Below are 26,937 nucleotides of genomic sequence, written 5' to 3' on the forward strand. Positions count from 1 at the left end.
ACCCGAAATTTTCACAATTATTCTACAAATAATAAACAATGAAAAAGTGCTCATATTGCTTAATGAAAGAATCAAAATTCAAAAATATACTTTTATATGGAAAACAAACATTTCGACCAATAGTCGTCTCAATGACACAACTATTCAAATGAAAAGGATTTAAAAGCGCCGATTCCTTGATCAACAGCTTGCAAGTTGACATTACAAAATTTAATAAAATACGTCATAAGGCTAAAGCGTAAAATATTTATGTTTTACCCAATCGGAAAATATCTCTTTTCTACCTTTGGTTAATTTAAACCCCCCTTCTTTTTCCCGTTTCTCCCCCTTTCCCTTCTTTAATCAATTATCATGGTGACAAAGACACTAGAATCAAAAGCTTTTATCTTTGATCTTGATGGTACTGTTATTGATACTACACCTCAAGTAGTTAAATTTTGGACAGATCTTGCTATCCAGAATAACTTGAAACCGGAGCAGGTACAAACAAATCACGGACAATAATAAAATAAGCTCACGTATATCCCAGATCCTTGAAACTTCCCATGGAAGGAGAACGATAGAAACCTTAGAACGCTGGATGCCCCATTTAGCAACTATAGAGCATGTTATAGAACTTGAACGCAAATTAGCATTAGAAAAGGAAGGCGTAACTGTGCTGCCAGGTGTCTTGGACTTATTAGAAAGTATCTTACCTGAAGACTGGACAATTAACACAGCAGGTACAAATGCTATGGCAACAGCTCGATTGCAACAGTTTGACATTAGAATACCAAAAGAAATGGCAACTGGAGACAAGGTAATTAATTATATTGTCACTTATCTTCCAAATAAAACTCACTCTTTTAAATTATCAAAAGTTGACTTATGGTAAACCTCATCCAGAAGGGTATCTGATGGCAGCCAAACTCATCAACAGAGATCCAAAAGATTGCGTGGTATTTGAGGATGCGCCTGCAGGTGTTAGAGCCGCAATTGCTGCAGGCATGCAATGTATAGCGTGCACAACGACTCATACAGTCGAACAATTGAAAGAAGCGGGAGCAACAATTATTGTTGACTTTCTTAATAATGTTCATATAGAAAAACAATCAAATGGTACATACCTGACTGTGGTTAATAATATCATTGAATAAAGTAAATTGTATTTTTTTATTTTTAAATTATTTATGTCTAAGCTTGTCCTTGCCAAGCACACAACTTTCCATCTTCTCCGCCTGTCAATATGCTCTGTGTTGGATGGTTCCAAAATAGTGAGCGCACAACGTCTGAATGTCCAAGATCGCCCACACTTAGTTGCTGACAGTGCTGAAGTTGGCCAATGTTGACGTGAAAAAAGTCAACGGTTCCTGTGTTGCTTCCGGTGATCAAATAGAATCGGCTAGAGATTGGATCATAACTGCAATCGACTGCATAATCAACCTGAGTTAATCCAATGTTTCGAATATCTCCATAGTCGCATATCAAATCGCCTTCTAATGTATGAAGTGAGAAAGTTTCGATATGCGTCATGCAGTAAAGGTATTCAGCTTCAGGTCCAAAGTATCCAGCTTTGCTCACAGATGACCCCGAATTTACTACGGATATCAACGCTTCTTCCTCATCAAATTCTGTCACGTCGTAGTTATTGATCAGCCCATCAGTTGAGCTCGATATGAATTGAGCAGCTAAAGTGGGATGTGACTTGATCTATAAGCAAGCGTCATATGAATATAAACACGTTCACTTTTGTTTTATACTTCTTACCTCTGTAATATCGTCACCATGAGACTCATTGAATGCATGTAACAGAGAAGTTTGTCGTGTATCAAAAAAGGCGAGATTGGCGGCGTGATCGTCAAAGGTAAGCTCTGTACCTGCAATAGCCATGGTGTCATTACAGTTAACGTCAAATGCCGTTATAGGCTTTTGATCTAATAAATTTATTAATCACAGCACCGCAGACAGACAATTCTTCATTCTTACATTTGAAACATTGAACCGGTATACTTCCGGCACGTAAATCCCAGCGTTTCAGGGTACAGTCCTCGCTTGCAGAAAATAAATACTGATCACTTTTCAGTTTGATTTGAGATATTTTATTTTCATGGGCTGGTATTGTTTGAGCTAATTGTAGAGTGCTGAGATCATATAGTCGAATAAAGTTATCTGAGGCAGAAGTAATTCCATAGTGACTATTGGCTGTAACATCAAAGACATACTCCTCTTGGTATCCAAGGTCAATACTTTTAATCAACTGGAAAGGAGGAAGAATGTTTGTACAAGTTTGAATGTCAATTGAACTTGACATTTTATTTTGAAAAAACAAAAAAAAAGGGTTCGGCAATTTAAATTCAAGTTTGTCTAAATTGTTACTTTTTAAATCTTAGTACAGACTCGCTAGATTTTTTTTTATACGAATTTTTTAATACTCATTGACAGAATTAAATAGCATCCTAAAGAAATCAGTTTTTATCTGAAATTATTTTAAACAAAGCATTATTTTCAACTATTTGTATTTATCAAAGAGAGAAATGAATGCGTTCTTTTTTTTTTTTGTACATTTATTATATACAAAAAAGCTATTTACAAAATGAGATATTATATATACACAAGATTATCTCGATAACATCTCCAAAAGAGCATCTTCCCCAACCAAGTTGACTAGCTCCTCTATAGCTTTATATTTTCTATGTTCAGGATCTTCTTCCTCAGATGGGTAGCTTTCAGTCTATTATGAATACGGTCAATTAGATATTAAACACGTACTGAAAACATCTATACAAATATACCTCTGCTGCAGCATCTAATAACATTTGGATACCATCCACTTCTGTTTCAATGTACTCTGAAGAAGATTCCTATATATATAAGTATTGGTTACAAGGAAAAAATTAAGTTTGTACATCTTGTTAGCATACATCGCCTTCGTTTTCTGGAGGTGTGTTCTCCTTGTTGACATAAAATGCGCTTTTTGAAGAGTAGCGACGAAATCTAGTATAAAATTCGTTTGAATTCATACTGTAGGTGTGTTTCACTCAAAGTTTACCTTCTTGTATATCTCAAGAATTCATCTTCAATTGCTTTTGCAGACACACTATAAACAACACCACCATATTTCATTATTTCATCTGCTGTTTCAAACATCATGATTTCATTGTTTAGCTGAATCTCGGCTGAAGATCTTCTATTTCGTGAACTCTGGTTTATCAAGTTAGAAATTGTCTTGTTTTCATCCAGACATTTTACCAGCAAATGTTCGTGATGTTGTGGGCACATCCAGTTTTTCTCAAACACAAGATTAAAGGGAGGAGATAAGCAAGTTTCATGCCACATTAAGGGACAATATTGACATTCGTAGAGTGTCTTTTTTGTTTCTGGAGGTCCTTTTCTACAACGATAGCAAATTTCTAGAGGTGAATCTGAGTCAGACATTTGTTGTAAGAAAGAGAAAGAGCAAAAAGAAAAAGAAAAAGAAAAAAAAACAGAGAAATTTGCGTACTGCTTTATTATCCATTTTAAGCAGCTTTGTATTTATACTTTGATCGTTCGAGTTCATCCAAATCTTGTTGAACTTGCTTCATCATGTAATATGCGATATAATATATACCTGATATAATCAAAGGTATACTCCAAAATATCAATTCGACCAGACTAACGTTATAAAATAAACACGTCATTGGGCCAACTATTCCTAGCACTAAAGATCCTACGCCTATAAAGAAAGCATGTTGTGGTTCGATAGACAAGAGTTTGTTGATCCCAAAAAGGTCAATTTTGCTTTTAATAGCCAACATAAAGAATGAAAAACTTGTGGATAAAATACTGCTAATAGCCGCTGTACGGAATACACCAATAGAGCCATAGACAGTTATCACAATATTTGCAATTGGTATCATAGGCTTTCTACTTGATTGAGCCAATAAACTTATGTAACTAATAACGCAACTTGAGTTTCATTAATTTCACTTTGTATGATTATATACATACAGCAAAGAAGTCAAGCAATTTATAACCAATAGTCCTTTCTAAAATATAAAGATGTTTAAGAATTGCAATTATAAAAATGGACTCCATGTTTACAAGTATATTCTGATTTGCTGCATCATTTTGATTTCTTAGATCTTGTAATAACGTTTCTTGTTCTTTATTGCTTGTTAGATTCTTGATGAGTTAATTCTAGTCTTTAGCATACCTACTTCATCCAAGTATTCTAATTCGTCTTCTGGGTAAGTCTTGGCTTTTCTGCGGGTATGTAAGCCTTCCATGCGTAGTCTTGTAATGAATGACTTGCTGAATGAGTTGATTTGAAAAAATATTTTTTTTTTTTTTTGAAAAAAAAGAAAAACAAGCATCAGTAAATGTAAAGTGTTTCGAGTTTTTTTTTTTTTTTTTTTTTTTCTTGGGATTGTCACTTTGCTAAATATTCAATCATTGTTGAAAAGGGTAGGAAACTGAAGTAATGAAAGCATACAAGATTTTTTACAAATCAAATTGCGTGTTATATTACAATAATTTTCAAGACAAAAATACAAGTATGAATAAAAGAGAAAGAATCAGTTTGGACCTTATGTTTGCCTGATAGAAACGTTAGAAAGTTTCTGTATCAAAGGAAATAGGGTACTTGTCTTCTTCACTGTCAAAGGAAACACTGCGCTGATCCTGACTAGCAGCACCACCGCCTTGGTTGCTACTAAAGAAGACATTGTAACCTTGACTTTTATTTTTTTGGACTACTACCAATTTTGATGTCTCTCTTATAAAGGCTTTCATCCTTGGAAATGAAAAGAACTTTATTCACTGCCTTTTATATTTGTTGATAAGAAAAGGATGATAAAGAATGTTTCAAAAGTTATGTTTAATAACTCTTTATTTAGTTGTTAAGGTTCAAATCAGTATGTAAATTCAAGTTTTCATAATTTAATAAATGCGCAAATCTTTCAACAATTTAAAGAAATGACTGTAGACAATCAAATCAACAGCAAGTCATTGGTCAAAGATGGAAAGATTGACTTTTTGGTCAATAAAGCGGATCTAATTCGGACTGCATAGCAGCCAAAATTTTAATATTTCCTTCTATGCAAAAAAAAAAAAAAAAAAAAAAAACGAATGTGCTATTTGGTATTTTTCAAAGGTGGATGGTTCAACATGACTTGTTTCAAATAGGATAGCGTTGTGAGCTTTCTTGTTAGCATGAAAGGTGGAATAAGTCAAGTTACGCGTCATAAGTTGAGATAGGTTTATGATTGAGTCAAGCATGACACTGTAGTCTTTGCCTCTTTTATATTAAAACTCAAGAGACAGTCTACATGTTGCTAATGATTTAAAAAGGATGCTTAGGATTGTTTGCAACCAAAAAAGAAACATGTACATGCATCCTTCAACGAATCACAAGTTTATTAGTTCTTGGCATAGCGGAGACATCCATTTCATCTTCCCTCTCCCCCCTGAATTTCAAATTGGTTGAACAGAAAAAAGAAGGGTTTCTTTATACATTTCAAAGAGAAAGTATGTGTGTTCTCTTTTTTATTTTTTAGTGCTAATGAGCATAATAATAATGTATACATGAATTGTGTATTAGTCTTGTCTTGGTGGTTGATAACGCGGTATGGGCATAGTAGCAGGTAGCAATGAACGATTGTCTGTTAATTTTTCTAATCGAATCATTCTCTTTTTATTTGCTCCTCTTGGCGCAGTTAAATCTTTCCATACAAAGCATGAATTTCCAGCTAATTGTTTTTTAGGTTTACGACCTCTTTTCTTTTTGGGTATACTTAGGGTCATGTCCATATTTGTACTAGTGAATGTGTTGATGACATTGTTCTCTGTAGTTGATGATGATGGTGCGTGTAGGGTATTGTTATTATTATGACTGTAATCATTTTGATGCTTTCTGTTTCTTATATCAAAACTTTTATTTTTCACATCCCAAACGGTAGGTTTGATAAATGTCCAATGATTGTCTGTTTGTGATTCTGGTCTACTCGTATTTGGTGGTCTACCTCTTTTTCTTTTGGGACCAAACAAAGGATGATTATTAAAATTAATAGGGCTATTAGGAGATAAATAATCTGGTTGTTTTCCTTTTTCTTTTGGACTTTCAACTTCATCATCTTCTTCTGTTGCTGAAGTAGGAGAAGATAGAATTAAATCAAATGCTGGTGGCTCTGAAAGTGATCTATAATTATAAGATGGTGAACAAGAAGGTGAAGAATTATTTGACACAGAACGACAACGACGAAAGGACATCATGTCTGGAGGAGCAAGTAAACTAGAACCATCTGCAATAGGTGATATTAAAGGAGAAATAGCTGATATGGGAGACAGTGAAGGAGAAGAGATACTGATGCGTGGACTTGATGAATTTGATATCGGAGAAGTGATGACTGTCAGACATGGATGTGGTTCAAGTGTATTTAACTTGCGACTATCACTTGCATCAGTCGTTGTAGGATGATTGTTTTGTTGATCTGTTAAACAAACAGTCGGAAGTTGTTGCCTTTGAATTTCATCAGCATCCAAAGAGAGTGAATAGAGTGTATTGATCGATGGTAACTTGTATTCTTTAGATTGTTTTGGTGAAGGTGGTTGAAGAAAGACTTCTATTGAATGTACCATTTTTTTTTTTTTTCTTATAAAAAAAAATGAAAGAAAAGAAAATGAAGAAAAAAAAAAAATTAAATAAGCAAGTGTAAATCCAAATTTACTATATTTGGATATTTAAATTGAGGAGAGAAAAGTTGGAAAGTTCTGTAGCGCACGTCTATCTCAGTCATTTATTTTTTCCATTTCTGCTATTTTTTTTTTTTTATTTGGTTTATTCCAAAAGAATTCAAATTTCAATGCCTTGTGAATCAAAACTGGAATAAAAAAAAAAGGAGAGAGGAAGGGGAAAGAAGAGATGTATAGAACTCACTCTTTTAATTTTCTTTTTTTTTTTTTTTTTTTTTTTTTGAATCTGTAAAGGATGATAATGCTTGTTGAATCCATTGTTATTATAATGTGTTCCTTTACTAAAAAAAAAAATTACATGTGGGAAAAAGGATGCAATTACTTTACTACAAAATTCATCCAAAATATAAATATTAATTTGTTCAGTAAAAAAAAAAAATTATTTTTAAAAATTACAAAACATGTCATCCAAATAATAATAAAAACATACTCATTTTTAGTTCTGTCAAACAGTGTTGATCTTCTATCGGGGTTTATCAATTATTGTTTAAAGACCGCAAAGTGAAGGTTAATAATAAAGAGTGATGATAAAAAAGAGCTGTGAGCTAAAACAATCATGTTTGATCAATTTCTTCTTTTATATTTAAATTTTCTTGAATTTCTTTAAATTCAAAAGATGAAATAAAATATTAAACATCAACTGTTTAGAGTATTCAATGTAAATCATTTTAATTCAATAAATATAACAATCAACTACAAATAACACTAGATTCCAAGTCAAAGAGTAAAAACAAGTGAATCTTTTTCAAAAGAAAATGTAGCTTTTAAACGGAAAAACGGTGATCGGATGCATACTCGGTTCATTCCAATTAAACTTTAAAATAAATATTCCTAATTTAGAAACTATTTCTTTTAAAAACTATATCCAATAAAGCATGTTTGGAAGCATGTCTCTTTTTCTACTTGAAACTAAAAATAGAATACAATCATGTTTCATACAAAACCATTATTCTATGCTTTTATCATCTCCCCTTATTTTATTCTATTTGATAAAAGAAGCGGATCTAAAAAATTTTTTCTTATTGTAAAATACCGGGATTTCTATAAGCCTAAAAAAAGTAAAAATAAAAAGACATTTATCTCTGGCCATCATTCTTCTTTTCTAATAAATTATAGTGTAACCCTCTCTCTTTTTTTTTTTTTTTTTTTGTTCTCTTTGTCATTAATAAATGAGACTTTATGCAAATAATAAAGACTAGCAATGATTAGTAAACAGCCAGTTGACTGATCACTTTTTTTAAAATGACGAAATTTCCTCTCTTTTATATATTTTTGCCATTCTTGTTTTCTTTAGTGAGTTTGGAAAAATAAGTTTATTGTTCATGAATAAAACAAAGTGTTGCTTTAGAATCTAAAAATGAGGCTACTGTTTTGTCATGAAAAAAAGGAAAGGTTGAAATAAGTCTTGTAAAACAGTATTTTCACGCAATTATCATTTCAACCGCATGGCTGTATGATTAAAGACTGCTTGTCAATTCATACAAGTAAAAAATGATTTGAAAGAGAGGAGCTATAAGCCCAGATAGGGTTGCTTAGGAACACCCTTTTTTTTTTTTTTACTAAAAGAATAAGCTAGAAAAGATGTTAAAGGTGTTGATATGATCTCTTTACAGTTTAATAAAGATGGACGCGTCCTTTGTTCTTGAAGTGAACAGGTGGAGTGATCGTCCTTTTGATAGATGAGCACACGAAATGAAGATGAACGCTTCAACTCTGTTTTATGTGTGAATAAAATCTTTTTTTGTATTGACATTCGATCATCAGAGAAATAGAAAGCATGTTGGTGTAGATCATCATTCTTTCTTGTACACCTCTCATCTTTTATCGTTTCCCCCTAGCTCGAGAGGCAAACAAGATTAAGCTATGCTTAAATAGGGACTAAAATCCTAAGTTGCTCTTTTTGGCCATCTTAAAATCTTTGCTTATCCACAATTTGAATCACTTTTCTAATGTTATAAACCACAGTGTTTTTAATTCGCACGTTCCATCTCCTTTCAAGCAAAAAGAGAGAGAGAGAGAGTATCAACGTCTATTGTTTATTTATTGTTCATATACTTTGGGCGATAACATCACAAACACAAATCCTTCGCTTTCTAATGCTCGTCTGAGGCTCAGCAGATCTTTTTGTTCAGTGCCTTTATCAGGACCATTCCACATGCCAACGACAGCACCACCACTGCCAGGAAACTTGGCTGCACAGTTATGCTGTCTGGCAAGTTCAATCATTCTCAAATTAGAGGCGCCCACGACAGTATCACCATACACTTGTCTGCGAAGATTAAAATTAGAGGACATGAGTTGAGCAAATGCTTGATGATCTTTTCTTTCTAAAGCAAGACGAGCTTCATCTGTAAAGGATGCAAACTTTTCCATTGCTTTCATAATCTGTCATCATAATTATTATCTAGTGAATGCATTTTTTATCTTTATCGTACCTCAGGTTCACCATTGAGAAAACGTTGTTTTACTGTACTGTGTACTTTTCCAGAATCCTCAGGATCAGCAATATAGGCTAACCATAACTTGGGTAACAAGGCAACCTTCAGTCTCTCATATTTTCCATAACCATGCTTTTCCATATATTCCTTATTAAAATCCATATAGACCAATCCACCAAAAGACTATGATGCTTGGTTTAGTACAAGTACTCCTATACCATCTGTGTCTGTACCTGGATCACTCTATCTTGAAGACCAGCAGCAATCCCCAATTCCTCCTGTTCTACTTTCAGCACCAAACTTGCCTGTAACTCCAAAGGTATCTGTTCTTCACTCACGTCATAAAATACCATCAACGCCTTCCAAAGTGCAGTGATAATGGCCGATGAGCCCGCCAGGCCGACCTGTCGCGGCACGTTGGTTTCAAACATCATCTTGAATCCTTGTTGGGTACTGATCTGTATACCCTGAGATTGGCAGTGTCGATAAAAGACCTTGCAACATGCCTGTAGCAGACGATCGCCCGTTTCATACCCATCAATCTCTGAGATTCCAGCCAAGCAGGCCATCGAAGAAAAATTGTGAGGGTCAGAAACAGGATTTGGCAAAATGGTGATGGTTTCCAAATCATCTCTGGTATTCGGGATCAAGGTTGCTTCTGCCCAAAAGTTGGATACAAGTAAAGACATTGTTTTTCCTGTGATAAAGATGAGTATCCGCTGCTTTTTGGCTTGTTTTTCTTTTATATACCAAAGAATCCATCGCTTGGATTACCCATCAAACCCACACGAGCATAGGCCCTTTGATGGATCGGGTTCGTTTTCAAACTGATTTCTTTTGACTTTAATTCATAACGCATACAGTTTTCCCAGTGATCGAGGTATGTCTGAAAAGAAAGTGTGGGATCTGCAAAATCAAATAAAGTGGCCCCTTTAGCAATCGTGATGAAGGAATTTGATTCCTGCCTCTTTACATAATCTACTAATTCTTTTTCTGATTCATTTGCTTCCAACGTAAGCATATATTCATCAAGACATGCCACTGCTTCAAGGCTTAATCCAAAGGCAACAGGTAAACCGTATGCTGTACACAAGGTAAAATTAGTGCAACTTAATAATCGATCCACATGTTCTGATTCGTCCCAGAATACATGTGGAAAAGTGATTACGATGTCTTGATCAACTCCTTTGACGCGGTGAAGAAAGGCCAAGTCAGCCAAGATCCCTTTGCTAAGAAGGCATGTTTGTTTAAATAACTATGACGAAAATCTAATTTACCTTAGACCCTTATTGAGTATGTTTTCCCTAGGAAAATTGACAGAACTTGCCCAACGTTCATAATGTTTAAAACTAAAATAATTGGGGGAGGGTGAGCTACAAGATAGAATACATCACAAGTTCTTACTTGTATGCATTGGCAACAATGTAAGTTTGAGAAAAATGATCCTTTAGATGATCATATAACCAACCCACTGCAGGCTTTCCTGAAAGTGGCAATAATCCTTTAGGTACACCACGAAATTTTAAATGTTTTAATTCATAATGATTCTAAAAGTTGATATGGGGTTATTATAAAATTCATCGGATGCATTCTTCTTACTCTAATATCATGTTCTATTTGTGTTGCTTCAAGTGAAGAAGCTAAAATAACAAGTGTTTTTGTACTCATCAAAAGAGAAAGAAGGAAAAAAAAAAAAAAAAAAAAAAAAAAAAACTTATTTAGCGGAATAAAATACAGGAAGCATGAATGAAGCGGGAAAATAAAAAAGAAAAGGTTACAGTTTTTCTTTTAATAGGATATCCTTTCTATTATACCATCGTACCACTTCTTCATAAATTGTCCAAGAAATGGCAGAATTCAGTGGTTTTCTAATTAACCTTACACTTATCCCATCAAAGAATCCCATGATGCCTTCCTCCTATATGCTTATGAGCCACATCATTCTCATTTACTCTCTCTCTATTACTTACCAAGTAGACTTTCTTTGCTGATTGTAAAAGGTTTTTGTAAATAACAGGCTTCAGTTGCATACGCGTCTTTAGCATATCAAAAGGTTGTGTGGTACATGTAGCGGCCATACCAGCAGCCACTCCAGACCCTAAATTAACCAATGCGTTTGCAATCGGTTTTTGATGACTATCTGCATAGTCTATATTCATCATCAATACCCATCTAGAGCTATTCTATTGACATTTACCATTTGCCCATGATTTAAATCCTTCATAGAAAAATAAATAAATACCAGCAAAAGGTGCATCACGAATAAATGTTGCGCCATATCCAGCAAATAATCCTTTCTAATAGATTAAGTATACAGATGTATACATTTATCATCATCATAAGCCTCTATTACCTCGTATTCCATCTGTTCTAACAATAGACGTAAAAGCTTGCGATAGACTTGTATAATTATAGAGGTTGCTCTATTAAAGTACAATGTTATGTCTTTTCCCTGCTCTCATCAACACCAACTTACCTCATATCTCACTTTGACTACTGTAATAGGCATCATGATGTATCCAACTGCTCCTCTTGCTGTTGAACCTGAAAACAAAATTCTCCCAACGTTGATGATCCCTTATTGTTATTCATAACAGGCTTCCAAAATGATCGTGAATTTGAAACAATCTGTCGTATTTCAGATAAAGCAAAGAAATAAAGAGCAGAACCAGGTACATTTCTAGTCTTATCGTTAGAGGAAGGGGGGGCATTTTCTAAATTATTATTCTTACCTCATAATAGTAGGTATAGTTCCTCTCCAAAGTCCACTGTATCCATTGTTATGTACAACATCTTTTATTGTAGAATATATATTACTAGATAGATTATTAGTCATACTTCACCGGATGGCCTGATTACCTTTTTTGTGGTGCTACTTTAAGGCCCTTGTTTTTGGCTTCTTTCAAAAAAGCCAAATGGTCTTGTCGGTGTTGTTGTAATCGTGTTTTAATCAAATCAAGTGGTTGTAGAGCAACACATGCTACCATGCCTGACAAAGCACCTCCTGTTAAATGTAAAATGGGCGTTTGTTTCTTTTCTTGTAGGGCTGTCATTTTTTTTTTTTTTTAAAAAAAAAAACCCTATCAAAGCAAAAATTCCATTTTTATGCGCAGTTTCATGACGTCTTTTTTTAATATAATTATGAGTCAAAAATAACGGGAAAGTGAAGATATGAATGGAGGGGTTGTTGGTGTAAATAATTTATTATATGATTCATATAACCTATTGTCTTCTTTATTTATTACTATGGTTACATGATTGTCTGTTGTTCATTGTCTCTTTTTAACTCTTTTTCTTTTCTCCTTAATTAAAAGTCCGGGTATAAATGCATTTTTTTTTTCCCTCTTTTAGTCTTGCTTATCTTTTTTTTTTTTTTTTTTTTTTTTTTCCCTTCTTCTTCTTCGTTGGTAAAGAATGACTTTAAATGACAACAAGCACCCTAGAGCAACAGACTTTTATACTCAATATCAATCGATTGGACCACCAGAAGAAGAAGTAAAGGAATAGGATAGAGAAGGAAAATAGATACTAAATGCATATTGTAGACAAGCTCTTTTTATCAACTTCATCGTGGCCTTATTTTCTTGTCAAGTATAGGAAGTTTATTAACTGTAGGAGTTATTTTTTACTGGATATTGAACGTATCTGGGCTACCTATTGATCATGAACCTATTTATAATAATGGTTCTCATCTATTTGCACCAACCGTCTTATTTGTTTCATTGGATGGTGTAGTCAACCATGATTTGGATTTATTTATTACTCCAGTATTAACTCAAATGGGTATAATATTTTAAATATGGCTTTATAAACATTAACCTTTATCAACAGCTAAAGACGGAGCAAGAGCTAAATATATGACACCATCCTTTCCTGTAAAATAATTTAATAGGAAATATAAAAAAAAGAGAAACCTAATCTTTCATTAGCCAATTACTTTTCCTAATCATTGGTCTTTGGTCACTGGATTATACCCAGAGTCACACGGTATCGTTGGTAACTATTTTTACGATCCATTGTTAAATGATACTTTTAATTATAAAAGCCCTGATCACAGTTGGGATTCTAAATGGTGGGGTGGTGAACCTGTAAGTAAGATGGACAAAGAGTGCCTTTCACTAAAGTAAGCATAGATTTGGATCACAGCAGTAAAGCAGAATAAAAAATCGGGTGTTATCATGTGGCCAGGTTGTAGTACGAGCTTTCAGGGACTTAGGCCTACTTATTCAGTTGCTTATGATGATTTTGTTACTTTTGATGAGAAAGTAGATCAAGTGTTTGATTGGATTGATTTACCTATTGAAGATAGACCTCAGTTCATTGGATTATATGTGCCTCAAATAGATCAAGCTGGTCATCGTTACGGTCCTTTTGCTAATGAGGTATAAAGGTAGAGATCGCTTTACGTGTACTAATCAACACAAAGACAATGAAAGAATTAAGAATGGCTGATAAAAGCATTGGAAGATTATTGGAAGGCATAAAGGAAAGGAACTTGACAGACATTATTAATATAATCATTGTCAGTGATCATGGCATGTCAGCAACAGACGAACATCGCTTGATATTTTATGATCAAGAATTAACAGAGCAAGAATTATCATTGATATGGCGCATTGAGACTTTTCCCATCTTGGGTATTCGTGTTCATCCAGAATTGGATGAAGATGAATCAGTCGAGCGATTATATCAAGCCTTTCGACGATTACAGTCCAAAGCACCTCATTTCCAAGTCTACAAACGAAAGGACATTCCAAGTCGCTTTCATTTCCGTCATCATATCAGAATACCACCCCTCATCGTCCTGCCAGATCCTGGTTGGAATTTTGTCACACATCAAGAATTTGATCCTAATTTAGGCAAAGGTTATTCGCCACGGGGTGTTCATGGTTATGATAATCTGTCCCCGGAATCAAGAGCGATATTTGTAGCAAGAGGACCTGATTTCCCAGAGGACAAGACGATAAAACCATTTTGGAATGTTGAGTTATTTAATGTCATGTCACGTATTTTAAAGTTAGAGCCAACAAGCAATAATAATACCTTAAATGGCATTTTACAAGCCATAGAATAACAAATAAAGCTGCAATTGATATTATATGACTCTATTGTTTATAAAAAAAAGGCATGGATGCAAAATCAAAAGATTACAGAAAGTCTGTCAGTGTACAAGACAAAAGAAATTCATTTTTATTTTTAATCATTTATCCATGTTGCCACTCATTGTTGTTTGATCCTTCAAAAGAATACTTGTCAAGTTCAGAAACCTCATCGTCTGTCAATCGAAATCCAAGGGCTTCAGCATTTTGTCTGACATGTTCTGCTGTTCTTGCTCCTCCAAGAGGTATCGTACCCTTAACGATACACCAGTTCAAGGCAATCGCACTTTGCGTCTTTCCGTACTTTTCACCCAGTCTTTTCAACACAGCCAACAACTGCGTCAGTTGTTCCTTGTCAAATCGACTGAACCATCTTTCACGACCCTTTGGAGGTGGACCATGAGGTGGGTATTTGCCGGTCAATAAGCCCATACTGAGTGCTATACAAAGACAAGATTAGGAGAGGGGTTTTTTATATATACAAATCATGGTGCACTTGCGAGAATAAGCCAAGATGACGATGCCAAGATCATGACACAATTTGATTAGCCCAGATTTCTCGGGAATAGTGCGTGTGAGAGAATAAGAAATTTGGTTGGATGCCAAAGGAATATTTCTTTTTTGTAAAGCAGCGTGCATTCTTTTGATTTCTTCAATACTATAATTTGAAACACCCACGGTCCTTACGAGACCAGCTTCATAAGCATCTGCTAATGCATTGGCTATAATAAAAGAGGTTACTTGGGCTCTTGGTCAGACCTTTCTACTTACCAACCACTTCAATTTCAACAGGATGAATGGGTGCATGAATTTGGTAAAGATCTACTTTGAAACTACCCAGACGAGACAAGGAATCCTTAAGGGCAGAAAGCAAGACGTCAGGAAATTGAGTACGGTGAGCGTGAGGAAAATATTTAGTAGCAATCACTTGTTTGGCCTTTTCTTCTTCACTGTACTTTTCTTGAAAACGCTTGATTTCTTTTTCTGATTCACCATCTCCATATACTTCAGCTAAAAGACATGTAAATAGAGTAAGACTATGATGCATTTCTAAAGGAAAATTAATTACCCGAGTCATAAAATGGAATATTCAATTCAAATGCTGTATCAAAGGCCTCTTTGGCATCCTTTTCAGCCTCTGGTGTCCAGCCCCATACTAAAAGAAAAATGATTGAATAATCTTTTTATTTTTTTTTTTACCAATGTTCTATATACCCGTTTTATCTCCCCACTGCCAACAACCGATAGCTTTAAAAATTGATGAGTCGTTGTATACTAACAATCCAGTGATTGTTTATTTACCAATTGGCGGTACATCCACAACTCCACCTAACTTGAGTTTGGTTTCCGCAGTAGGAATAACATCTTTTTCTAACTTTACAGTCATTTTCCTTTGTGAAAAAAAGAAAAAAAAAAAAGCCTAGAAAACACGGCCGCTTTTTATGCATTTTTTTTCCAAAAAAAGTAGAGGACGCGTAATTCGATATGGAATTAGATGCTTTTGAGTAACGCAAACGAAAAATGGTTATATTCGGTCGACTCAGGAAGATATACCAACTTATTGCTTATATTTTTTATATATGTATGGCTTGAATGCATCATGATCTTTTTTTAATTGTATACGCTTTTTTTTTTTGTTTTTTTTTTTCTAATTTGGACATTTTTATTCTGCAGGCAAGACTCTTTAGTGCGACAAACAACCTGCTGCGTCGTATCAAGCCACTACAGAAGCTATTCTCATCATCGCAAGACCTTGTCTAAAGTGCTTATACACCTCAGCAAGTCATCTACAAACCATCTTGTCAACCTTACCCCTTTTTTTAATCTTCACTTGTGATATCTCATCAAGCAATATCGCATCTTTACACAAGCAAATTACGTAAACCGTGAAAGACTTGAGCACGAAAAATTAAAACACATTTCTCTCGAGATTCTTTGAAACTATACATGACTGTTTGGCTTTAGTTGTTAGAGATTTTTTAGACGCATAAAAGCTAAAGAGGCAGCTTCAATAATAGTTTCTTAATATGCATACCAAAGTCAAGGGAAATTCAGCTAAGTAAAAAACAAAGGCAAGAGAGAGAGAGAGAGAGAGAGACGATATGTGTCGCTTTCTCCTTAAGGCTAAACATATTTCATTAAGCATTTGTAGTACAAATATAATAATTAGCTGATTGGTTTGCAGATGCAAAAATATAAAAAAAATAAAAAAAAAAAGATTTACATAATTTATTTATATGGAAATACTATGTGTAGGCTCTGTTGGCTAGTAATATACATTTATGCATGGAAACATATGTGTTAAATTGTCTCGACAGCATCAACAAAAACATCATCTTCTTCATCATCAGTTTGGGGTATAATGGTTACAGTTTCATCGAATGATACAGACTTGGGATACCGTGCTTTACTTGTTCTTACAGATTCATCCAGCTTGATCAATGGTCTTTTTGAGTTGAATACTGTGTTTCGTTCAAGTGGATCCTGATCGACTTCTCCAAGCCAATTTCGACAGCGTGATTCATAAATACGGTTAGCAGAACGGCGTTGTTTAGGATGTGTGAAAGATGGTAATTCTAGTTTGTCGGTGTTAAGGTAAAAGGCAAGTAATTGGTAAACTGAATTGTCGATTTCAACATCCTTTTTTTTCATAGGCGAGTGTCTACTTTGAAGGCTTGGATAAATAGGGTTATATTCATACAAATTACTATTCATGAATAAAAGATAAAAGAGTAGATTTATAATTGGAAAGATGTATTTATATATAAATAAAAGTCAGCCAAGCACTCTATTATTCTCATGTTTTCAAATGTGGACGTAAAAACATTGATTGTACCATGAACTATTCATTATCTACCTTTGAACCACATTTGCTAGATTCTGGTATTTGTTGATATTACATAAAAGTAATCGGTAGTTTGAAGTTTTATCAAGTGACAAAAGTGCTAGAAGAACAATGCAAATTCTATTTTTATTCAGGGGCTTAACCTTCGGAGTTCTCACACAACCTCTGATGTTCTTCATATGATTACAATGGTTAGAAGCAGTTTGTTTTTCAACTAGGAAAAAGCTTATTTATGTTCTCATAAGATTATTTGTTAATAAAAGCTATCATTTCTTCTTAAAAGGCGCTTGTGATATAAATTTGTTACTAATTGTTATTTCATTAATCCAATTAAACCATCAAGTTCGTGCAACGTTTTGCTCTCTGCCACTTTATTATTTGTAGTACATTGAAAATTGAAGATCTCTACAATTAATAAATTGAATGGATGTGAGGCTGAAGTTATCATTTTGTCAAATGAACCAAGTCAAATCAAAAGGCGACAAAGGTTTCATTTTATTAATGCAACTATTATAATAGTGCTTGAGATCTCTGAATTATTAAAAAAGAAATCAAATAACTCTATAGATTGCTTGTAGTCTTCAATTGCTATGAACATGGATTTTTTATTTGATTGTTAGCAGATCAGTAAACACTACCACAATCAGTATCAAGCGTCCTTTATAAGCATTTGAGGTATTCAAAATATTTGATATTGCTGAATGTGCTTGATACAATAATAAAGAATCGATTACAACGCTAAAATATGCTAAAAATGACTTTTCGTTCGACTTGAAGGTGGCTTTCACCAAAATATATTCAACAAGGTTTGAATCTATGTAAAAAAAAAAAAAAAAAAAAAAAAGCGGCATTACCTCAAAACTAAACTATTCTAATATAAAGTAATTGAAACCTTCATAATCATTGATAGACCAAATAAAGATAAAGCTGCAGAATAAGATTCAGCATGAGTATAGAAATAGAATACTCTCAGAGTTAAAAGAAAAACCCTCCAAAAACTCATATCAATTAAAAAGAGAAGCAATTCATACCTTGCTTTAGAAACTTATTCAGTTATCAATATAAAGCAACAAATTTTAATAGATGCTATATATAACATGGCATGCTATAATATTCTAGTAATTTATAATGAAACATGCCCTCTCTATAGATCTAATCTATAGCCACAGGCGAATGATTTAATACGTTCCTTTTGCTTTATTATTGACGTCGCTAAACATGTAAGTAACCTTATTCCTGCTTCGCTTTTATTCCCTTCTTGGCACACCTTCAATCAGCGCTATTTTCCGGGTTATCTTGTCTTTTCTTTAATTTCGCCAGATAAAAGATGAAGTTATTTTTAGATGCTTTTTTTTAAAAAAAAAAAAAAAGTTTACTTTATACTTTTAGCAACTAAATGATAATGTATATAGAAGATAATGCTATGGTATGTATTAAAGCATATTCATTTTGTATATTTATCATGCTTTTTTTCTGTAAAAAAAAAAAAAAATGCAATTACTCTAAGCTTCTATTTTTGGTATTACCCAACTGAGATCAAAACGTTAGTACAATTTAAGTCGATCCCTTTTGATCAATTAAAAAATTCTTTTTTTTCCCGCTCCTTCAATGTATAACATCAGTAGAAAGACCTGGAAGCTTATAATAGCATTCTTCCTGATAGTTACTCTACTATTCACTATAAGCAGCAATAGATCATATTCAAAAGGATCCTTGGAATCAGCTGCTAGCCAAGTAGAGTTAATGCAAGATAATAACAATAAAAATGCTTTTGTTACTTTTCTCTGTGATGATGTGATGGTAATAGGATAACACAAAGTATGTTCCAATTTCTAATATAATAAAAAGGGAGAGGCAACCGAAGTACTTGTTTATTCATTAAAACAAACGAATACTCAACATGATATTGTGGTTTTGGTCCTAGATGAGGTTACACCAATTGTGCGACGAAGGCTAGAACATTTAGGTGCTAAAATCATTAATGTTAATCAAGTAAGACAAGCGAAATAATATGAAATGAGGATAGTAATGGATGAATTAGGTAAAATATCCTTGGGAATCAGCTTCGGCAAGGAGAAAGGGGTTCAATAAGGCTTGCAGATATTCAAAGTTGAACTTGTGGAATTTGACACAATATAAAAAAGTAGTGTTTTTAGATGCAGACACAATGGTGGTGCGAGTAAGTATCATACTCATGTTCATAAGATCAACTTCTGATATGAATATAGTCTATTGATGACTTGTTTGATTATCCACAATTCTCGGCTGTAGTTGATATCGGAGGCGTAATGAACACGGGTGTATTTGTAGCTGAGCCAAATCAAGAGACATTCAAGGACATTATGAACACTTACGAGGATGCACCCAGTTATAATAAAGGGGATCAAGGCTTTTTAAATTATTATTTCAACCAATCCACACATCCTTTACCTGGTTACTATAATTTGATGGTGAAATTTACTGTAAGTCTCGGAAAACAGACAGCACATGAAATTAACGCGTAAACTATGGTATATAGCACTTTTCAACATTAGCCGCAAGTTTTATATCACAAAACACAGTTAGAGTACTTCATTTCACAAGCGAAACAAAGCCTTGGAACTTTTATTTTTTACATCAACGAGAATGGAGAGAGAATTATGATGGTTACCTGTTTGGTTTATGGACAAGGGCATTAAGGAATATGAGAATTGAATTAGAAAAAGGTAATTCTGCTATTTATGGCTGAATGTGTATGCTGATACTTTTAGTAGCTGACTTGTGGTCTGAAGAAGAAAGCTTGATTGTCAAAAATCAGCCGACGATCATCAAAAACAAAGGACGTGCACAGGCCATCTGTGACATGACACTGAAAAGATCTTATGGACGTCGATACCCTAAAGTAAATCAATTCACAGTAATTATCAACGTAGATCCTCAAACAAACAGAGAACAGTTGGTTGATTTGTTACGTATCTACTCCAGCTCTCCAAAAGTACTGCAGATATACATTCACGGTAACACACCAGGTCAGCGTCTATCAAAAAATTATCTTCGTCGTCTACAACTCAAAAAGCCTGTTCAATTGGTATTCGATGGTGCTTACGATACACCCAATACACGATATAATCCTATCCAGGGCATTACAACGGAAGCTGTCTATATGACTGACTCTAGTGTAAGTTCAGCTATAACATAACTCGGGAATGATTTATTCACTTGTACTTTTATAGACTTCTTTATCTTTGGAAGATTTAGAATTTGGATTCAGTGTTTGGAGAAAGAATGCGGATTCGATAGTTGGTTATTCATCAGACACATACGACAAACGACAGGATTATAGCATGATTCAATCCAAAGCGATGTTTATGAAATCTGATTATCTTTACGCGTATACATGTTTATTGCCAGAACAAATTCATTATTATATTGATTATCACCCTACTTGTCATCATATTGCTATCAACATGCTCGTCAGTGGAATGACAGGCACATCTCCTTTACTGTTAGATGCACCCTCATTTAATGCTATTCATTCTAATTCGGTAGAGAAAATGGATTGTATAAATGACCTTTCATTCATGTTTAATAACAATAATCCACTTGTATTTAATAATCAAGTCATATCCAAATTAGAATAAATAATAGTACTTTTTTTTTTATTAATCATCACCCATCATCTCTTGTATTATCTTCGATACTTTTTCCTTGAATGTCATTGCAGAATATTCTTGTGTGTCTTTTATGAATACTTTTTCTTCTTTTGTTTCGTTAGTAACAATGAATTGAACATGAAATGATGTTGCGTCATGAAAAAGTTGAACATTACTATTTCAATAAGTACACTTTTACTGTTATTATCCCTTTAGCTTACATATGTTTCCATTGGTCCTCTTTTGTACATAAAGAACTGTGAATGACTTCATCAATTCGATCCAATTTCCACAAGAGCATCTTCTGTGCTGAATGAGGATGAATTTGAATGATATCATTTGCTACATCACAAATAAACCCAAGGCACATGATGTTAATTTCGCGTGATAAAAATGCTCGGAGTTCGGAAACATGCTGTAAAACAACGGTTGCTTGAGGCAGTATCACTGAGATTGTACCCGACTGTTGATTAAGCGCAAATTGTAAATGAGAACTGTGATGGGTTAGATACGATCTGGACAATAACTTAGTGTTTACCCTTTGTTTAAACCAATATTAAAATAAAGTGACATTTTCCCACAACTTGGATGTAAATTATTGCTATTGTTATCAGTCAAGATTTTGTAATGAACAGAAAAGCCTAATCTACGAAAAGGATAAAGAATAGAGTGAACCACTTGACGAATTCGGTCAAACTGTGCCCAGAATCTACTGATCGACAGCACAGGTGATAAGATGGCCACTGTCTTGGGTAGTTCGACTCGATTCCGTGCACGTGAAATGACCGCACTGTGATGGTTGCTGGTTGAGGTATTTGTAGATGATGTGCCCGTATCACTTTTTTTTGCAAGGGAATTTTGAATGATATGATTGGTGGATAGTATTCTTGCCTTGTTTTTCCACATATTGAAATCATAACGTTGTAAGAGTAATAATCTAAAGGCTAAATTAGTCATACAAATCTTGTTGTCTTGGTAACTCTCTATTGTTGATGTCACTGGTAACTTGGTGATGGATAGATTGATATCCCCATCAATATTAATCTCTATTTCATCATTGCCAATACGCACGTTACTGTTCAACGTTTGCGCTTCAGCTAATATCTAATATCACATTTTAGCATTCATTTCCCTAATAAAAATTGTATTCTTTTTTTTTTACATTAGAGAATAGTTCCGCATCAAACACAGTTGAAGTAGCTTGCATTAACTGATTTTGTATTTCTTTTGCTTCTGGTTCATAGTAGGCTTTCTCGTCGTCTTTTACTTGATCTTCCATTCCCAACAAACTATTTGCATGACGAGTATGCACTGTAACTCTACGTGGTTGATCGTGGGCAACAGACAGCTGCACGCCATCGTCAGCACGTTTTAATTCTCCCAATGATGCCTCATTAAAATCTGAACCAACTACATCCAAAAAAAAAAAAGAAGCAGGTCAATTTTCTACTTTCCTCTAATGCATACACTATATTTACCTTCTGCAAACCCATATTGTATTAAGAATGAATTATTTGGGTGCGTAGTATTTGCATACATGATCCAATTATGTCTTCTTAAATTCAGGGCTTCATCCCAAAATTCATGCTCTTTTTCTATTATCGAATTTAATGCACTTGCGCTCTTTTTTAAATAATCTGAAGCTTGCTTTTGTTGCTGTACACATTGAAATGGATTTAGAATCGATTCTTTTCCTTTCTTTAAATATGAATTCACCTTTCTTTTTAAGCCTAGATTAAGCTGAACAGCTTCAAGCTCTGCTTTCATGGTTGACTTTGGCTTTGTGACATAGGTTGCACTTAATGATCCAGCAGGCAATACTAAATCTTTTGCTGTAGACGCGTGATGACTGGCTGCTAAAATATTAATGACATCCAATGCTACGTCAATTTCACTTTTTGCGTGTCTTTATAAGGAACAATTAGCTTTGTCTTTTCGTACATTGTAAATAGAAACTTACAAAAGCTTATTTATGACAGATTCTCGAAGCTTTACTACATCAAATCCAGGTGGAACTACTTGCTGCTGTTCTTGACTTTCAATTTGTTCGTCATTTTTTACATCTTTTTCTTCCTTGTCTACTAAAGTAGATTCCTGAAGAGATTGTTCTGTAATATCTTTCCATTCTCCTCTCTCAAACCATATACGATCAACAGTTTGCATCATTTTTTCTGCTAAAGGTATTTCACTAAGAATAATTGTTAAGTGACATGCTATACAGAGTAAATTACAAAATTAGCTTCCTGTACGTTTTTGGTATCTCATGACCAGAATTTGTTATATCAAGTATTTTATTATCTATAAATGGTTCTAAAGAAAGCTTTACTCGTTTTGCTGTCGGTTCACTTTCCATAATTTTGAATAAATTATAACAAAAACAAAGCGAAAAAAAAAAGAAAGCTATGATAAAAGATCAAAGTCACGGTTGCTAACATAAATCTTTTTTCCTTTTTCATGCGCTGAAGTAAAGAATACTCAGTTTAGTATTCAGTATGTAAAATCATTAATATTGAAGCATAATGATGAATAATACTAAATATATGACTATTTGCTATTATAAGAAAAGAGATGCTATATTTTACTTTTTATTTTAATCCTGCGTGTTAGACCGTATTTATTATACTAACGTCAAGTGGCTATTTAAGAATAGGGAACAAAGAATGAGAAAGAGAGAAAATCATGCGATGAATAACACTATCTTTAAAAAACTTGGCAATGTTTATTTTTCTTCATCCTTCTTTAACAAAAGTTAATTCACATATACTTTGGAATATATAAAGAGTTATCATCCAAGTCAATTGTTATTTACTGTCAACAGCCGACAATGATTAGTAGACAACAGGTATGTATGCATGTAATACAAATGATCAAATAATTTGAGAAGTATTAAGCTCATGTATCCGAAAGCCGCCCATATGTAAAGCTCATCTGATTCAATATATAATACGCGTCAACTATCAATTAACTCACTGTCAACGACTTGGGTCTTGAGACACTTACATTTCATCCACGTCTACATTATATCATCTGAGATAAAGGCCACGAAAGAGATAGTAATAAAAGGGATGTCATCAAAAGAGAAGAGGGTAAGCTATGTGTTTGCACTCTGTTTTATTTATTTATTCATTTATCCTTTAACAAATAAATAAGAAAAACATTACTTTTTATGTGGATTATATCGGAATATTCATTCCGTACTGAGTAACACAGCGTAGCACGGTGATAATGATAGCAATATGAAGCATAATTTGCTACACACACACACACACACACACCCATATAAACCCTAAAAAACCTTTTCTTTTTTCTCGTATCTTTTTCTTCTTCTTTTCATTCTAACATGGATTGTGAATTTAATAATACAAGTGACATTCTTTTCCCATCAGATACTGGTTTACCCAAATTAGCATCACCTCTGGATTATAAAATACCTGAAGCAATTGATTGGGCTTCTCAAGACTTTATGTTTACTTTTCATGACAAATCAACGAATGAATTAAACAATTTTCTTTGCTTTAAACGATATATACCTGTTCAACCACAAGAACAAGAACAGCAAGAAGAAAAGCAGATATTATCACAAATGAACCAGCGTTTAGCTGTCGGAAACACGGAATTACACGACAGCTTAAAAGCCTTCTTTCATTCTATTCAAAGCTCAATGCAACTTCATTCACAACCAGAACTCGCTTTGCCTGGTCTCTCTTGGGCTGAAGAAGCCAATGAATATTATGGCGGTAATGATATTGGTAATTTGGATTCAGTACAAGAATTAGAAGGCAAACGAACCCTTGTTGCACCAGTCGTCGATGATGACGATGACGTGCAAATTGATTTATCTGCTCAATCGTCATTATCCGATATTAATATGATACAAGATAAACCACTACCACCACTTCCAAAGAACAAGAAATCAGTTTTACTCAAAAAATTCAAAACCAAAACAAAAAAAGTCATTCGAAAATTATTTCATGTTTCATAATGTCATCCCATCCTTTTTTTATTATCATCACTTTAACTTTTTGTAAATAATCCTCCCTTTCATTTTCTCTCACTATTCCCCCTTCCCCCTTTAAAAGCTCATTGCAGTTTGTCTAAAAGAAAATACAATTCATTATTGTATAAAAGCTGGCTAAAACAACATTGAAATATGCAAAAAAGTGTAAAGGAAAATCTTTTCTTTTCTTCTTTGTTTATAAATAAAAAAGCTTATTTATTATTATTGTTAACGACGTTCTCTTCTACTTCCTCCTCCAAGAGCAGGTAAAGCTCTTCTACGTTTTGAAACAGGCTCAGCTGGGTTATTACTTAATGTTGTTCTTTTGGGTCGTGTTTGTTGTTCTTCAAGGCTAGTGTTATTATTGTTGTCATCAATCGTGTTACCTTGCATTTCTAACGTGGGTGATACCACATCATTTATCGGCATATTACTATTATTACTACTACTTTGTTGTGTATTCGAAATAGGAGTAGGATGGCTGTGTTGGGTATCGTAAATAGTGTTCATGAGCTCCTTTTTTTCCATTGCCTTTCTCTTCACAAATTCTATCGACAAATCCTCCGGTGTCATCTCTGTATTTCCGCCTATTTGTGTGACAGATTTTGTGTAAAAAGTGCGTATAGCTTCTTTGTCACTTTTCTCTACAAGTGACATGACAGCTTCCTCAAAACCTGATTCTGGCAAAATAGCTAAATCGCGTGATAACATTTCGCTCACCAAGTCTTCCACCTTGAGCGTATCTAGTCTTTCAGGTATGGCTGTCGTTAGGTCATTCAGCAATTCTGATGGTCTAAGCCCTCTAGGCTGTAATTGAGCACTCCTTTGAAACTTTAAAATATCCTTCGGATTTGCCACCCGATTATTAAACTTTTGCCCGAATTGTTGTGGGTTAAAAGTTTCATAACCACCCGAGTAATCCACTCTGATTCGGATCAGCGGCACCGGCATCTCTATAATTGGCACATTGTATTCTGAATTGCTTATTTGTTCTGACCATTCCATTTTTGCCCTTTCTATCAAGTCCTCAACAACACCTTCCAAATAAGTTTGTATTTCTTTTATATTAGTGGGCGAAAGACCCTCTACTCTCGACAATTGGACTGACGTGAACTGAAACGGTCGAATCGTTTTAAGTCGAATCTTTTCTAAATTAAATCTATCTCCCTCAATCTTTAAGATCCCCACATGCTTTGCCTCGGCTTCCCCTGAAGAGAGACTGGTTGCAATAGATGATCCGGGTTGGGTAATAGCAAATCTTTCGTATTCTTCGGGGTGAATACGACATTCATGCTCATGTCCCCAAAAAACAAGATCTAAAAATCCATCAAGAAATTCTTCTGGTATATGTGACGTAGGACCATGACGCGCTCGGTTCTGATGAAAGACAAACAAGTTAAAACAGCGTCTCCACTCCTCCTCCTCTGCTCGCAAAAACTTGACTTTGTTTGAACGCCACTGTCTGTGCAGTCTTTCTTCTCGAATGTTGCCTAAACCATAAATGGCTAATTTGGAATCTCCTTTCTGCATTAAAATCGGTTGAATCGTCACATCCTCAATACTCGTGCTTTGTCCAAAATAATTGACCATACCCGCAACAGACAACAGGTTGAGTGCACACAAATTGCCTGAACCAGACGGATCGTCGTGATTGCCGTGAATCGAAAAGACCGGTATACTAATATTAAGATTCGCGTCTAAATAGTTGGCTGGATCTGCAAAATTAACACTGGGATCGCTTACTATCCTAATCTTGCTCTCTTTTTCACCAAAGCAGTAATTTCTCAAAAGCTTCATTGCTTTGTGAAGACATGAACGTGAAGGACGATTATGGTGAAAGAGATCACCTCCTAAAAGAATAAAATCAACTTGCTGCGCTTCTGCAATTTGAAGGATTTCTTCAAAAGTTTTAAACGAATCGTTTCCACGAATAGGATCACGTTCTAGATAGCCAATATGATTGTCTGTTGCTATCAATATCTTGAACGTATTTTCTTCTTCCATTCTAATATTGCTGCCAAGAATAAAAGAGGAAAGCAAAAAAAAAAAAAGGGGCTTCTGCGACTTTTTAGATTGTGTGACAAGTCTAGATAAAGTGACAGCTTGAATATTTTTTTTTATTTTCTTTGTTTTTAAATTTATTCTTTTTTGTCATGTTGAAAAATATTTATAGATTACGGCCTCAAGTTACGACTTCAGCAAAACGTTCAAATAA

The 26,937-nt window shown here is 34.2% G+C and overlaps 12 protein-coding genes across 12 annotated transcripts; 3 read left to right on the top strand and 9 right to left on the bottom strand.

Moving 5' to 3' along the window:
• Positions 1–372: 372 nt before the first annotated feature.
• Positions 373–765, bottom strand: RO3G_11809 (uncharacterized protein; the record flags this gene model as incomplete). The annotated part of the gene is made up of 2 exons (XM_067666393.1): positions 373–596; positions 696–765. 2 exons carry the CDS (start codon positions 763–765, stop codon positions 373–375), a joined length of 294 nt encoding a protein of 97 aa, XP_067522494.1.
• Positions 766–1,173: 408 nt separating this feature from the next.
• On the bottom strand, positions 1,174–2,290 carry RO3G_11810 (uncharacterized protein; the record flags this gene model as incomplete). Its single annotated transcript, XM_067666394.1, has 3 exons — positions 1,174–1,689; positions 1,747–1,913; positions 1,966–2,290. The coding sequence occupies 3 exons, from the start codon at positions 2,288–2,290 to the stop codon at positions 1,174–1,176; spliced, it is 1,008 nt and encodes a 335-aa protein (XP_067522495.1).
• Positions 2,291–2,596: 306 nt separating this feature from the next.
• On the bottom strand, positions 2,597–3,129 carry RO3G_11811 (uncharacterized protein; the record flags this gene model as incomplete). The annotated part of the gene is made up of 4 exons (XM_067666395.1): positions 2,597–2,710; positions 2,772–2,840; positions 2,901–2,973; positions 3,029–3,129. 4 exons carry the CDS (start codon positions 3,127–3,129, stop codon positions 2,597–2,599), a joined length of 357 nt encoding a protein of 118 aa, XP_067522496.1.
• A 2,427-nt stretch (positions 3,130–5,556) lies between these two features.
• On the bottom strand, positions 5,557–6,597 carry RO3G_11812 (uncharacterized protein; the record flags this gene model as incomplete). Its single annotated transcript, XM_067666396.1, has 1 exon — positions 5,557–6,597. One exon carries the CDS (start codon positions 6,595–6,597, stop codon positions 5,557–5,559), a length of 1,041 nt encoding a protein of 346 aa, XP_067522497.1.
• A 2,154-nt stretch (positions 6,598–8,751) lies between these two features.
• On the bottom strand, positions 8,752–11,630 carry RO3G_11813 (uncharacterized protein; the record flags this gene model as incomplete). The annotated part of the gene is made up of 11 exons (XM_067666397.1): positions 8,752–9,096; positions 9,147–9,332; positions 9,383–9,846; positions 9,900–10,378; positions 10,554–10,696; positions 10,749–10,789; positions 10,885–10,954; positions 11,120–11,298; positions 11,347–11,446; positions 11,503–11,572; positions 11,626–11,630. The coding sequence occupies 11 exons, from the start codon at positions 11,628–11,630 to the stop codon at positions 8,752–8,754; spliced, it is 2,082 nt and encodes a 693-aa protein (XP_067522498.1).
• A 933-nt stretch (positions 11,631–12,563) lies between these two features.
• On the top strand, positions 12,564–14,223 carry RO3G_11814 (uncharacterized protein; the record flags this gene model as incomplete). The annotated part of the gene is made up of 6 exons (XM_067666398.1): positions 12,564–12,644; positions 12,695–12,932; positions 12,981–13,024; positions 13,079–13,237; positions 13,283–13,531; positions 13,576–14,223. The coding sequence occupies 6 exons, from the start codon at positions 12,564–12,566 to the stop codon at positions 14,221–14,223; spliced, it is 1,419 nt and encodes a 472-aa protein (XP_067522499.1).
• A 130-nt stretch (positions 14,224–14,353) lies between these two features.
• On the bottom strand, positions 14,354–15,635 carry RO3G_11815 (uncharacterized protein; the record flags this gene model as incomplete). The annotated part of the gene is made up of 5 exons (XM_067666399.1): positions 14,354–14,688; positions 14,731–14,970; positions 15,020–15,259; positions 15,318–15,404; positions 15,551–15,635. The coding sequence occupies 5 exons, from the start codon at positions 15,633–15,635 to the stop codon at positions 14,354–14,356; spliced, it is 987 nt and encodes a 328-aa protein (XP_067522500.1).
• A 914-nt stretch (positions 15,636–16,549) lies between these two features.
• Positions 16,550–17,098, bottom strand: RO3G_11816 (uncharacterized protein; the record flags this gene model as incomplete). The annotated part of the gene is made up of 2 exons (XM_067666400.1): positions 16,550–16,955; positions 17,085–17,098. 2 exons carry the CDS (start codon positions 17,096–17,098, stop codon positions 16,550–16,552), a joined length of 420 nt encoding a protein of 139 aa, XP_067522501.1.
• A 2,162-nt stretch (positions 17,099–19,260) lies between these two features.
• On the top strand, positions 19,261–20,451 carry RO3G_11817 (uncharacterized protein; the record flags this gene model as incomplete). Its single annotated transcript, XM_067666401.1, has 5 exons — positions 19,261–19,272; positions 19,322–19,555; positions 19,612–19,798; positions 19,847–20,250; positions 20,416–20,451. 5 exons carry the CDS (start codon positions 19,261–19,263, stop codon positions 20,449–20,451), a joined length of 873 nt encoding a protein of 290 aa, XP_067522502.1.
• A 283-nt stretch (positions 20,452–20,734) lies between these two features.
• On the bottom strand, positions 20,735–23,078 carry RO3G_11818 (uncharacterized protein; the record flags this gene model as incomplete). Its single annotated transcript, XM_067666402.1, has 8 exons — positions 20,735–20,900; positions 20,947–21,219; positions 21,264–21,829; positions 21,888–22,135; positions 22,204–22,381; positions 22,442–22,631; positions 22,686–22,913; positions 22,975–23,078. The coding sequence occupies 8 exons, from the start codon at positions 23,076–23,078 to the stop codon at positions 20,735–20,737; spliced, it is 1,953 nt and encodes a 650-aa protein (XP_067522503.1).
• A 987-nt stretch (positions 23,079–24,065) lies between these two features.
• Positions 24,066–24,707, top strand: RO3G_11819 (uncharacterized protein; the record flags this gene model as incomplete). Its single annotated transcript, XM_067666403.1, has 1 exon — positions 24,066–24,707. One exon carries the CDS (start codon positions 24,066–24,068, stop codon positions 24,705–24,707), a length of 642 nt encoding a protein of 213 aa, XP_067522504.1.
• A 326-nt stretch (positions 24,708–25,033) lies between these two features.
• Positions 25,034–26,726, bottom strand: RO3G_11820 (uncharacterized protein; the record flags this gene model as incomplete). The annotated part of the gene is made up of 2 exons (XM_067666404.1): positions 25,034–25,074; positions 25,166–26,726. The coding sequence occupies 2 exons, from the start codon at positions 26,724–26,726 to the stop codon at positions 25,034–25,036; spliced, it is 1,602 nt and encodes a 533-aa protein (XP_067522505.1).
• Between the last annotated feature and the right edge of the window lie 211 nt (positions 26,727–26,937).

This window comes from Rhizopus delemar, genomic scaffold, assembly GCF_000149305.1.
Source record: "Rhizopus delemar RA 99-880 supercont3.9 genomic scaffold, whole genome shotgun sequence".
NCBI classification, from domain to species: domain Eukaryota; kingdom Fungi; phylum Mucoromycota; class Mucoromycetes; order Mucorales; family Rhizopodaceae; genus Rhizopus; species Rhizopus delemar.